At 38.9% G+C, this 12725-nt stretch overlaps 1 protein-coding gene across 1 annotated transcript in view; it reads right to left on the bottom strand.

Moving 5' to 3' along the window:
- Positions 1–12725, bottom strand: part of MMP2 (matrix metallopeptidase 2) — a 32853-nt gene that overhangs the window by 603 nt on the left and 19525 nt on the right. Inside the window, exons 9-13 of the mRNA XM_017837132.1 lie at positions 11715–11868; positions 6474–6610; positions 4538–4697; positions 1134–1243; positions 1–418 (exon numbers count right to left, since the gene is read on the bottom strand). The exon at positions 1–418 is cut by the window's left edge and continues 603 nt beyond it. Of these exons, the coding sequence (XP_017692621.1) occupies positions 315–418; positions 1134–1243; positions 4538–4697; positions 6474–6610; positions 11715–11868 (665 nt within the window). The 3' untranslated portion in view covers positions 1–314. The remainder of the gene's footprint in view (positions 419–1133; positions 1244–4537; positions 4698–6473; positions 6611–11714; positions 11869–12725) is intronic.

Raw genomic sequence — 12725 nt, 5'->3', positions numbered from 1 at the left:
AGAGGGGTGTGATCCAGTCTCCAGAGGTTTCAACGCTTTGTTTAAGCACCAAGGGAATACAGAACGGTGGCTGTTCTGTTAGTAGCACTACTATGACTAGCATGACAAAAATTGTACCAGAATATATACGTAAACATCTTTTGTATACTGAGGAGGCAAACACTCTTAAATTATCTGATGTGTACAGTACTGGTACTTAATGTTTTGGTGCCAGTACCAGACTGGTCCAGTAATTAGCATTCAGATCTATTTCTAATTACAGATAAGGCATATAACAAAAAAGTAAATATTTGGTTATTAATATCTCATAGGGCTCAGCAACCCAACCAGTCAGAACTTATCTTGCCAATTTTAACAATCTTCAAACTCTTGTCTTCCATTTGTAGATAGTACTGATCTTTGAAAAAGTAGGTGTATCCTGTGAAGATAAATAAAAAGGCATGATCAGATTATGGATTCTTGATCAAAGCTTTTTTATCTGTGTGATTTCATGAATCTCAATGAACTGGAAGACTTATTTCTCAAAATATTTGCATGTAGTTGTATTTGTATGATTAAAAAAAGATATATTTTTAATCTACATTAAAATTCCCCTCCTGTAGAAGAGAGGTCTTGTTAAATGGAGCCTTAGTCAAGTTACTACTTTGTGAGCCAGAATTTTCTTGGAGAAAATGTTTGTTGGCAACATAAATGTTGAAAATGTGATTGAGCAGAGACTCATGTGATACCAGTGGTGCTTTCAGACATTTATGCATATCTGTGCAAAATATAAGGCCCCTTAAAACCAGGGCCAGGCTCTCAGCTGCAGTTGATAGGAAGTTAAAAACATTATAAAATAAAATGCAGTCATGGCTGTGACCAGGAAGATTATCATACTGAATTCTGACTGTGCTAGAGCAGGATGGTGCTCAGATGGTGCTGTGTCTGTGTGCTGGTATGGAGCTATCAAGGAATTGGGAAATTTCCAAGCCATAGGGAATGGCTTGGTTGTGTTTTCTGGTGTTAGGACATCCTGTGCATGAGGCTCAATTTGGCTCCTACTCGTGGACCACAAGAAATTAAGGTCTTCAATAAGTTTCACAGCAGACAAATAAGAGAGCTCGTTAGTGACTTAAATCCAAATCACAGCTTACCACTGTCAGCAAGACCCAGGACAGCATCGAGGTTATCTGGAACACCATTCCATGAGTCAGCAATGAACTTAGGGGATGCAAGCTCCATTTTCTTCTTTTCTTCATTGTACCTGAGGGAAATTATGTCTCTACATTACAAATCTGTGTTTAATGTTAAAATGCAACATAATTTTTCAGGGAGTCCTCAGCAAATATGGCTCTATAAAACAATCAAACAGAAATATAACATCTGAGATTGTAACATAGTTTCTATTTCTTTGTAATTATTCCTGGCTCCTTTTTAAAACCCTGTGAAATTTTACATCTTTCCTTTGAAAATGCAGTTCTTGCTGAATTGAAAAGAAACTTTTTAAGGAAATTTTTTTTCAGAAATGTAATTTGAAAATTCCAAACATAATTCTAGGAATGATAACTTTTTTCAGACAGCACTCAACATCTAAAGATAGCAGATTTTAATGTGAAATGACTGTTTTTAAAATTTTATTTGAAATATGCTTGTAGTCCATACAACTGATAGATTGCTATTAAATTACTAATTACTTTCCCTAACATTCCACTGAAATCCCCTGTTATTTTCACATAGTCTCTCTCTCGGTGATGATTGACACAAAAACACCAAGTTAAAAATATATGCTTTTCTTGAGGGGGACACACACCCTCAAATCCACAATGGCTTTTGCAATGTATGTTTTAAAGGAAAAAACCCTCAGCTGATGTAAATCCTCGTCAGTCCACGGCAGTGAGATGTAACTTGCCATGTGAGGGAGTCTGTCTGTACCCACATTCACAGATGATCAGTTGTTTCCTGTACTCCCTGTGCTTTCCTCTGCAGAATGCACAGATAGCTTTGGGCAAAGCCAGTTTTACACTCCCCCTAAAAAGTAATCCAGGATTTTCCCTTTCATATGTAGGGAGTAAATGTCCCAGGCATGCAAGACCGCTGACAGGGAAGGTGGAAGGAGCAGGGCTGTTGCCTGGTTTCCCCATGTTTCTGGTTCTTAGGTGGGTCAGTGCTAAGCAAGAGTGGAGTTGTCCTGAGGAGCTGTGGTGTGGGATATAGTTTGGACCAAGCTTCCAGTGCATGTGAGGCCTCAGTCACCCCAGCAACACCTCTTCAGGAGCAGTGGCCTTCAGACAGATCATCTTTGACTAGTACTGCAGGGAGGGAAGCACTTATGTTCCCGATTTCTATTTATCCATGACTGTGGGTATCTCAAGTTACCTTTCCCTCGCTGCTGTATGGAACTACTTGGATTACATCCAAAGTTACACCAGAACAACTGAGAAGTAGATGGCCAAGATCAATTTAAGTTATTAATTTACATTCCTCACTATTTTATTCCTTGGATGTTTAAAGAAAATCTAGTACCTTGCTGGGTAGTTTTAAAACTTCATCTGTGGAATCTGAGCCAGCTCCTCTTCCCACCCCCCCCCACCTCACAAAACTTTGCTATGCTTAGCAGTCTTGTTATAATAACACTAAAATAGCTTGTGGCTGGAATGAGGGAGGGAGAAGGCTTCCAAAAAATCCATTTAAAGTAAGTGTGATAATGGCACAGGAAGGGCTATGGTATGTAACTATTTTGATTCCATGTGACAGAGTCCTTGTATAAAATGTAACAGCCACATACTTAAGGGTTGTAGTGTCTGTTAAACAGAGATGCATTTTTTCCCTGAAATATTTGTCAACTGCTTGCTTTCTTTACACAGGTAGAAGTCACTTAAGCTTATTTTGATTCCTTAACAATAAATTACGCATTCTGCAGCGACTGCAACGGATAAGGTACCAAGATAGAAATACTGCCTGTGATTAGAGTGATGAATTACTTGGAGGCTTTGCAGTACAGTTAATCAAAACAATAGCTTGCACAGGAGACCAGCAGCTTTGCTAACTCCTAGTCTGTAGGTTTTAGCAGGAGCCTGAAGTGTTGTAAATGGCTGTATTAGTACTGCTTGCAAATGCTTAAATGATCTCTACAATACAACAATAAAAAATTAATAATATTCTTTAGCTTTTATGTTCTTCTTTTTTTTTTTTTTTTTTTTAGATAATGGAGAAGATTACTGTCCTCAAAGTAATTGAAAGTTATGATCAAGTGGCAATTGTGAAAGGATATTTTATTTACTTACAGGAATCCACAGCCATTAGATATAATGAAGACAGTCATTCAGTTTGATCATAACATGAAATTACTGTTCACATAAAATGGACTCAATTATACTGAGACCTCCTCTGATATTTTAGATGGAGCATCTCTCAGAAGGAACTCTTATAGCTTGGGGAATCTTTTAGGTTTCTGGTGGTTGTTTCTGATGTTTAACTTGCTTCTCAATTGTCAGTTAATGAATGGGTCCACTTTCAGCTTGTTGTGTAATATCTGCATTCCTGAAGTTAAGTCCTGTTCCTGGAACAGGCCTCTGACAGTGACTGCAGGGTTAGTGTCTCTCTTTTGTTCTCGTGCCACTTTGATAGTCAGCATGGAGGTAACTCACAAAGTTCCTCAGAGCACCAAAGTGCCTCTGCTTTTTAAGGTGATCTTTTGTGCCAGATCTCTCTGCCAATTATGATAATGAGATTCTATTAAATACAATTATACAATCAATAGACTCTCCAGGTGTAACGTAGGATACTTTTCTACCACAGTAATAGCCTTGAGACATTTTAAGGACATTCTTTCTTAATCTAAGAAGATAAGAGTGTGGTAGCAGGTCACCTGAGTTTCACAGGAAACATGAAAAGGATTTAGAGACTGTCAAGATGAATTTAAGTTAAAATTTTTCTCAAAGTACTAACAGATACACTTGTGGTTTGTTCAAATTCCCCCTGTGCCAAATATATTAGCAGAGCAAAGGTGTGAGTGACTGGTGGATCAGCTGTTGAAAGGATTTACAGTCAGCCCCAGCATGCTTTGCTAGTCACACTGCTGTTTCTTTTCAATACAGTGCCTCCAAGCCTGTTGGCTTACTGAAAGAATTTCAAAGGCAATCTGGTCAGTCTTTGGATTCAAGTGATTGGAGATCAGTGCATTTTTAAGAAATTCCTTTTAGAGTCTTCTCCCAGCATTTGTGAGCTGACAGGAAGGACAGCTTGCCCCTCTTAAGAGCCTGAGATCAGCATGGAGCAGTTGCTGGTACCTGGGGGCGGAGGGATGGGTTGGTAGTGGTGAGCAGCCTGACAGACACTCCCAGCTACCCTCTTCCATTGCAAGCTGTTTTTTCAAACAGTTTGCTGCTGCTGTACTGAAACCCTTTCCTGCTGTCAGCTCTGTTCTGGCAGCCCTCATTTTGTATTCTCAGAGGATGAACCCCTGTGTTTGGTCCCTGCCTCCTGACCCTCAGCATGCATTCAGCCCTAGAGACAAAACTCTGCCAACAGCATCCTACCACCACTCACTGCATCTTACTTCCAGTATCTGTCTCCAGCAAAGATGTATGTCCTCTTGTTTCTGCCCCAGTTAAAAGCTGCATCGACTCGTTGCACATCAGGGGGCAGTCCCAGGCTGGTGAGTTTCTTTGGATAGCCCCTGTCCAAGTTGCTGGCTGAATAAACCCAGTACTCATTTCCTAAGCAGGGGAGAAAACAAAGCAAACAAACACTGTTTGTTAGTCAGTAACAGAGGTGTATTTCTTCTTTTTTTACTTTGCTATGTGACTTTTTATTGCACTCACTGTATTACTAGTCTTTCTAGTACTTTACCATCTGTGAAGCACTAGGTCACAATGCAGGTGTACTATGATTACAACTGGCTCTGCTACTGAAGTGTTGTTTGCCTCTCAGAAAAGACATCACCTCAGTGTGCTTTTGCTTCCTCCCTTCTTGGCTGACTCATCTTTGAAGCAGACACTATCTTGGTACATTGGAGTTGTGCTAAAATAAACAGTTTATACTGGTAACTTTTTGTATGATGAAGATGGTCTGAAACCAGGCAGAGGCACCTGAGTTTCAGATGCAGCAGCTCATGTTCACCCTCAGTTTTGTTGAGCAGTTTGATTGAGTGATTATCAGGAAGTTTTTGCTCAGAGTTGCTGTTGTCCTTTGTCATGCAACAATTTTTAATGTCTCTCCAAATATGTACTAGTGGAAGATGTAGTAGTGTTCTGTGTTCTTTACATGGAATTACAATTTACTTAGTAAATATCCTCACTGGATTCACTGAAAGCCACAGAAAGATTAATTCATGAAAGGACGTTTCTTTGATTCTGTGCTAGTGGGAAATAAATAAGTGAAGTATTAATATGAGAAAAGTGTAAAGAGTAGCATTTGAGATCCTCAGAAGTTATTATTTCGCCATTCAGGAGTAAAGGGTAGGTCTCACTAATAAGTATTTTAAGATAGTTGTATTATTTTCAAACCAATCTTTGTTTTTTGTTAGTTCTTATTTATTTTTTAAAAAAGCAGTTTAGTTGTGTTTGCCTGTAACTTATAAAGAAAGGGAGAGGTTTAGATGGAATAAGGTTAAACACAATATATGCAATATTTAAAGTGTTTTGACTTGCCTGAAATAAAACATTTTTAAGATTTTTTTTTTCTCCTCCTTGTAAACTAAAGCAAATGGTCTCTGAGACATGTGGAATAGATTATCATTACTTTTTTCCCTCCTGTACTGAAAATGTACAGCAGCTTTAGCCATATGGTTTTTACATGATTGGAGATGTTTAGTCATGTTTTTAGTGGATACTGGAGCCCGTTTTTTGCTGGCTCAGTTTTTCATGTTGAAAACAGGCTCAGAGCTCTGCTCATTTGGCCACTCCAGCTGAACCATATGTGTGACATGCAACAGAGCTGTGCTTCCTGTTCTCCTTCTCTCCCATGGAGGCAGCTCACACAGCCACCTGTATCCTCTGCCTGATGAGCCACCAAGGAAGATGCTTGGAAGCCAGAGTGAAAGTCAGTTTTTGGCAAAAGAGGAGGAGACAAGGAAATGCATGAGGAGAAAAAAAAAAATGTAGTCTTCTCAGGCAACATATGCAGAGACAATAGCTTCAAATGGAAGGAAAGGGCAGAAGAACAGAGCAGTGATTGATGAAACAGAGCTCCCACTGTTGTTGCTGCTTTTCCTTTTAAATAATGACTCTTGTTTAGTCTTGCTTACTGTTGAATGTCTCTTTCTAGGTGCTTATAGCTCCCCTTCTGTTGTACTGGGGGCTGAATGTTGTTCAGGGTCTTTCAGATTCAACCTTTTGTCCTAAATCCTCAGCATGAGAATATGGAGATCTGTCACCCCATACCTGACGGCTCTAATGGCTCTTAGACAGGCTGTTCCCTGGCCCAGAGGAAGCTGAGCTCGAATGCCACATTATGCAAATGGCTACTTACATTTTGAAACTTAAAACCAGTACCTGAAAAAAATACAGCCTTCTCATCCTGAGGGGCCTCGTAGACAGCATCAATTTTCTCTGGCAAATCAGGCCAGAATGTAGCAACAAGAAGAGGACCTGTGGGTTTTCCTCGGGGGTTTACAGTCCTCCACATGAATCTGAGCAGAACAGAAAGTTGTATGAGATTTACAATGAACTAATTCACCAGCACATCTGTTTCTCATCACTTCTGGCAAAGGCCACATAAGCCTGCGTAGACACACATGTGCACACACACGTTAACAGCAACACACATTTGTGACTCTTTTCCTGCAGTGACTGAAAAGTCAACACATTTATTTAGGAGTATGTTGCTTGAAGGGCTGCACCATAAGCTGCATGCTGGACTGCAGGGGAAATTGCTGCACTGATTGCCTTGGGCTTCCTGTTGCTTTTTGCATCAGAGCAACATTTATCCTGTGCTTTGAGTATACAAATAAACTCATTTAACACGGCATTTAAACTGTTGGAGCTCTCCTGCTGCTGTGTCTGGAGCAGATGGATGAATGTTTGACAAAAGCAGAGTTTTGTATTCCACGAATTGCTCTTGCAATTACTATTGTAGTGACTAAAAGTTCAAATCTAATAGCAGTATATCATACTGCTGGGAAGTGAGTTTGGCTATAAAAGAAACTGCTGGCACTAAAAGTGTTCATTAGAGAAATGCAAAGGGTAATTTATTGGCTATTTTATGTATAAGTAGGATCATCATTTGATTTAAGCTTTAAAAAGCTCTAATTATCTCTACATGGCAGAGCTTTGTGCTGAGGACTTTTGGTATTAAAAATGGCACTGCTATTTCCTCCTTCGTAGAATGAACGAATTTTTCCCCAACAGAACAAAAGTTTTGACATGGTCATAAAATGAAAAATCAGCAGGCTGGTAGAATGCACCAAGCTGTTAAATTCTGAGGACAAACAACTTTTCCCAGCAATATGTTTCTGAAGCTCAAGGTGCTACTGGCGTCTTATTTTTTGCAGAGTATAAATTGTCATTACCCATTCCTGCCTAGAATAATTATACCTTTGAGAAACCCAAGATCTGAAATTGAATTTTAGTTTTGCCTGGAACTCGGAGGAGCAGTCCTAAATTAATTTAATAAATTGCTGTATTTTTATCAACAGAAGTTTAACTGCAAACATAGCTAGCTAGGACAAATAAAATATTTTGAAATGCATTTGCAAGTGTGATCAGTTGCTGTATACTGAATTATAGTGTTTGTTATGAGGAACAGTACAACTGGCAAGTGCATTATTTTTTTCTCTTAATTAAAATTATGTATTAATTTAACCTGAGGTGTGGTACTAATAATTAAGATAGTAATATGTTAATGTACTCCCATTTTGCATACAGAGATGTATTTTTAACATGTGCAAAAATATCTCTGAGCATGATTAATTATAATTTTCATTTACAAAAAAGAGGCAAAGAATAAGTCATATTGCTAATTTCTCTTTCCCTTGACAGTGTCTAAACACATATGAAATGCTGTAAAAGGTAAAACCATTTGTGTCATGAATCTCTTTTTAGACAGAAAAGCAGATCCAATACGATATGGAATGGAAATTCATATAGAAAATCTTTCTAACATTGCATTCATGAAAGTAGCTCCTTTAAAAATCCAAGTTACAGAATTCTAAGTCAAATTTGGCCCTGATTTATGGCTGAATCAGCTCTAATAATTGCTATCTGCGTAAATTCCAAACTTTTCAGAGCCAATGGAGACTTGAACACCAGGTTTTTAATAAACCACACATTTCAAGGGTCTCGTTAAAATATTGAGGTTTTCTTGTGGAATGGGAAACTTCGTCAAAGCTGAATTTTATTTTGTTTTTGAATGAAGTAGGAGGTATTTTTATTTCTACTCATTGAGGAAATGGTAAAATAAATTATAAAATAAATTTGGCTTTCTCGTTTCAGTTTGAACATGATAAAATGTTTTTTACTCCTCTATATTAAATTTTAATACTACATTTATAGACAGATTTATTAATTTTGTCACATTAGATATTTTACATCGTATTTTTACATAACCAACATTTGCCATTATCATTATTATTGCATGCAGTTATCTAAAGGGCCTAAATCAGTACATCTTCTTTAATGTGTTGGTAAACTTCAGAAGTTTGAATTTTTTTCAGTCTCAGAACAAAACCATCTGTGTAAATGCTGTTCTCCAGCATTTTGTGCCCAGTGGAAAAGCTCAACTCTTCTCTATGGCAAACAGCACATTCAGTAATGCAATAATTTTATTTCCTTTATTTGAGGAGGAAGGGGAAACACTTTTTTTGAAATAATTAATCATACCTGACCTCCTTTTCTGCTATGTGTTCTCTTTGCCTGTACCATGTGACAGTTGGATTCTGTGCTTATTTTCATGAATCATAAAAGTCACACGACACATGACAGACATTTGTTTCTTGAATTCCAAAAGTGAGTCATAATGCTGTTTGCCTGATACTTGGAAAGCTGCAAGACTGATAGGCAAAGCCATTCCAGAGCAAAACAATTTGATAATTGTCTGCTTTTGCTGCATGTTAGACAAAGCCTGAGCCAGTTTGAACAGATTGTTTTGGTATTTGCATACTTCTTAGACCAACTGTATCTAAATGCAAAATACTTCTATTTTGTTGGGATTATTTAGAATTCTGGATCACTTTGCTGATTTAGGAATAGATTTTACCTTGTTCCTCTGCGTTACTACCAGTTTACAAAAGCAGAAGCAAGGTGAAAGTCTGGCAGAAAACCAAGGCCCACGAGTGAGGAGAAGAGAGAATGGGATGGGAATACTGGGAATACTGTGGAACTTGAAAGGGGTTTTACTGCTGTGAGAATGACTTTACTTTGAAGGCACTGAGCTGGGGTGAATACTCTGATGCTCTTGGATGGCTGTGTTAGCAAACATGGGTACCAGTTTTGACAGACTTGTTGGGCTGGGGTCGTGGGGCTCTTGGTGGAAGGGCCAAGTGCAGCTTTCTGTGGGGTTGATCTCTTGGTACTCTGGGCCGTTTTGTGGCCAAAAAAGGGCTGTTCCTTGCCAATAGGGATCACTGGAATCTTAGCCTGCTGCTGACATGGCCAAGAAGAGTTTGAAAGCTATCAGAGGTGTCTCTATAGCCAGATCGAATGAACCCTTTGTGCCCCAAGGAGCTGTCATACAAATGGAAATATTTTGTTCTTCCAGTCAGAAGCTTTAAATCCCATTTCTGCATTGCTAAAATACAAAGCCTATGAAAAAGATTAAGTCAAACTTCAAACCCAAAGCGCCATTATTCTGGATATCACATAGATTGGGTCTAGAAGCAAATGCACTGAAGGAATTACTGTATACCATACCCTGTAAAATTACCCAATTGACCATGAATTTTGTTACAAAATTCTGGTGAATAGAGCTAAAACATGCAACATAATAATGAATTTTTCATATCTTCTAGCTGAAAATTTCAATCTGGAGTAGATGATGGGACTCAGGTATGTCACCAGGAAATAGAAATAAGTGTTAAATTGCTGTTTTGTGAGGCAGACTTGTTTGTTGGTTCTTGCTTCCTTTTAAATTTCCACTGACATCTGGCAAGGAGCAATGAACAGGTGAGCTGCAATACTTCCCTCGACTTCAGATGCTCTGTATGTTTTCATATGACAGGAGGCAGTGTTTGATTTAGGCAAGCTCAGTGAATGTGTGTGGGCTCAAATCTTCAATGGTGTTGGGAGAGTGTTCGGCGTAACTGAGCATAAATGATTTCAAATTGGGCATTGATTTATGGCAGAGAAAAAGGAGCTTTAGTGTCTCTCACCATGGTGCTGCCAAGTCCCACACTCCTTAGGAGATGCTCTTCATTGCTGAGCAGCTGGGTAATGCAGGCCCTGGCAAAAGCAGTGGGAGCTGCAGCTGTGCAGCCACCACATTTTATCAGGAATGTCTCTGCTTTTGGATCAAAAATGTCTTTGGTATCTTCAGTCTTGGAGGCTTTGCACACACAGAGCCTGTCTCAATCACCAGTGTCCTGGATGTGTTATTACAGCAGCCATGAGTCGTGTAACACTGTTATTTAATGATTTTGGACTCAACCTGAATTAAAAACAAACCAAGAACAAAACTTTGCTCATGGATTTCCATGATTTTTTTTCTTTATGAATGTGGGAAAGGAACAGATCCTTTTTGGACTAGCCTGTCATAACGAAAGTTATGCTAAAACCCAAGATTTGCTAAAAGTTTCTCCATTGTAAAAGAGTCATTTGAGAATATTGCCACTAGCTTTGGGTGAACTACTTTTTTTTAGGAGTATTTTTAGAAGTTGAGATTGGAAATTTTTCTGTAATCAGATATGAAACCTCTGTCCAGAGTACAAACTGTATGAAATGAAATCAGAAACAATAATGCCTCCAGAGCTCTACTCCCCTGAAAATGTTGGGATTTCCATTGCTGAATTACAATGCATTTTGAAGTTTGCATGTCTCACAACTACTTCACTGTAGCAAGTCACATGTGACTTCACAGGCCAGTAGAGCTGACACCAGGGTTAATTTTTGCTCTTCAATTTGTAAAATTGGGCAGAAAATGAGAGAATGGGTCTTTTTTTTTCTTGTGGTTTTCTTTTGTTTGTTTTTTTGGGTTTTTTTGAGGTTTGTGGCATTTCCTTGTCCTGATTTTAACTAGAACTATCACCAGCCCAGTTGTCATAGCATTTTGATGTGCACAGTCCCAGTGTAGGGCAGAAACCAGAAATTAGAAGTGTCACAAAACTGCCTAAAATAATGACTGAAGTTGAAAATTCCAGACTCTCAAATAAGTTTGAGAGTATCTCTAAGAAAAAGTGAATTTATGACATAATTATCTCACCTATGAAGTGACAGGAACCTCGTGCAGATCAGCAGCAGAGAGTTTGAGGTCCTGTACCTGGGGTGGAGCAACCCCAGCACACACTGGGGGCCATCAGGCTGGAAAGCAGCTTTGTGAAAATGGACCTAGAGGTCCTGGTCAAAACCAAGTTGACCCTGAGCCAGCAGTGTACACTTGTGGCAAAGAAGGTGGAATAATTTACCCATAAAACCAGAACTTGCCATCTGCTTCCCTTAGGAGTTGGTTAGGACACTTTGCCATCTCTGAACGCACAAAACAAAGGGCAGATATTGTATCTGATAACAAATGTCTAGATTTTGATGAGTATGTCTCACAGAGTCCTTCACTTGAGACCCCATTGGTAAGCAATTTATCTCACTTACCTGTCTTTGAAGAAAAATATTTCTCCTCTAATTTGTGCGACTCCATCAAATACAATGTCGTGCTTGCAGAGCTCTGGAGTGACAGGTCCAAGGGTTGGACGTGGGCCTGGTCCTGGTCCTGGCCCTGGCCCGGGTTCGACATCAGGTGACACTTCTGTGGTGGTGGACAGAGATATTGTGTTACACTGAGATAGTGCTGCATCAAGAACACAAGCTACCGTGATTTCTAGAAGGGGAATCATTTGGAGGCAGTGCTTGAAGGAGAAAAACTTATAATAAAATCTTTTCAGAAGGAGGGTGGTTGAGTAGAGCTGAGGAAGCCTTGGCTTCCAGTCCTGCATTAATCTGCTGCGTGGCCTCGTTGGAGACATTGTGCCTGTCTGTGTCTGTGCTGAACTGCCTATTTAACCTGAGAGATATTCAGAAGTGACTATACTGGGTTCAGAAGTTAACATCACAATTTTTGGTTTGCTGGCTTCTAAAAGGAAGAGAAATGCACTTCAAAGTCCTTCTACTCAGAATTATCAGCAACTCTGCTGAGAGAGTAGTCAAAGAGGATTTTTCTTTTTTTAAGGAAGTGCCAATATTTCCCTGGTTACAAAGATGAATTTTGAGCCATTAGCATGATCTTTCTGCCCTCACCAATAATCAGAATGTGTTTTTCAGAACATGAACTTTTCCATCTGGTTTATTTTGTTTTATTATTTGGCTTCTGCTATATTGCCATATGACTCTTAGACATCAGGTTGGCTTACTGTATGAAAAAAATGGAGTGTAGATGATTTGTGATAATACTAATAAGGGGAGAAAACAAATATTTTTTTTAAATTATTGGTTCATATAGAAAGCAGTTTTTAAAGGGTTATATCAGTTATAAAGAAGAAAGAAAGAAAGGTAGTTTTGTCTTGAAGTTTTGTCTCAGGTCTTGAATTATGCCTTGAGACAACTGGGTTAAATTCTGAACTCTTACCAAAGATACACGGCATGAGCTTAGAAAACTCACTTAACCTT

This window comes from Lepidothrix coronata, unplaced genomic scaffold (assembly GCF_001604755.1).
Source record: "Lepidothrix coronata isolate B3197 unplaced genomic scaffold, Lepidothrix_coronata-1.0 Scaffold292, whole genome shotgun sequence".
Classification (NCBI taxonomy): Eukaryota; Metazoa; Chordata; class Aves; order Passeriformes; family Pipridae; genus Lepidothrix; species Lepidothrix coronata.
The sequence above is the reverse complement of the archived record's forward strand: the minus strand, read 5'-3'. Positions and strand labels throughout refer to the sequence as shown.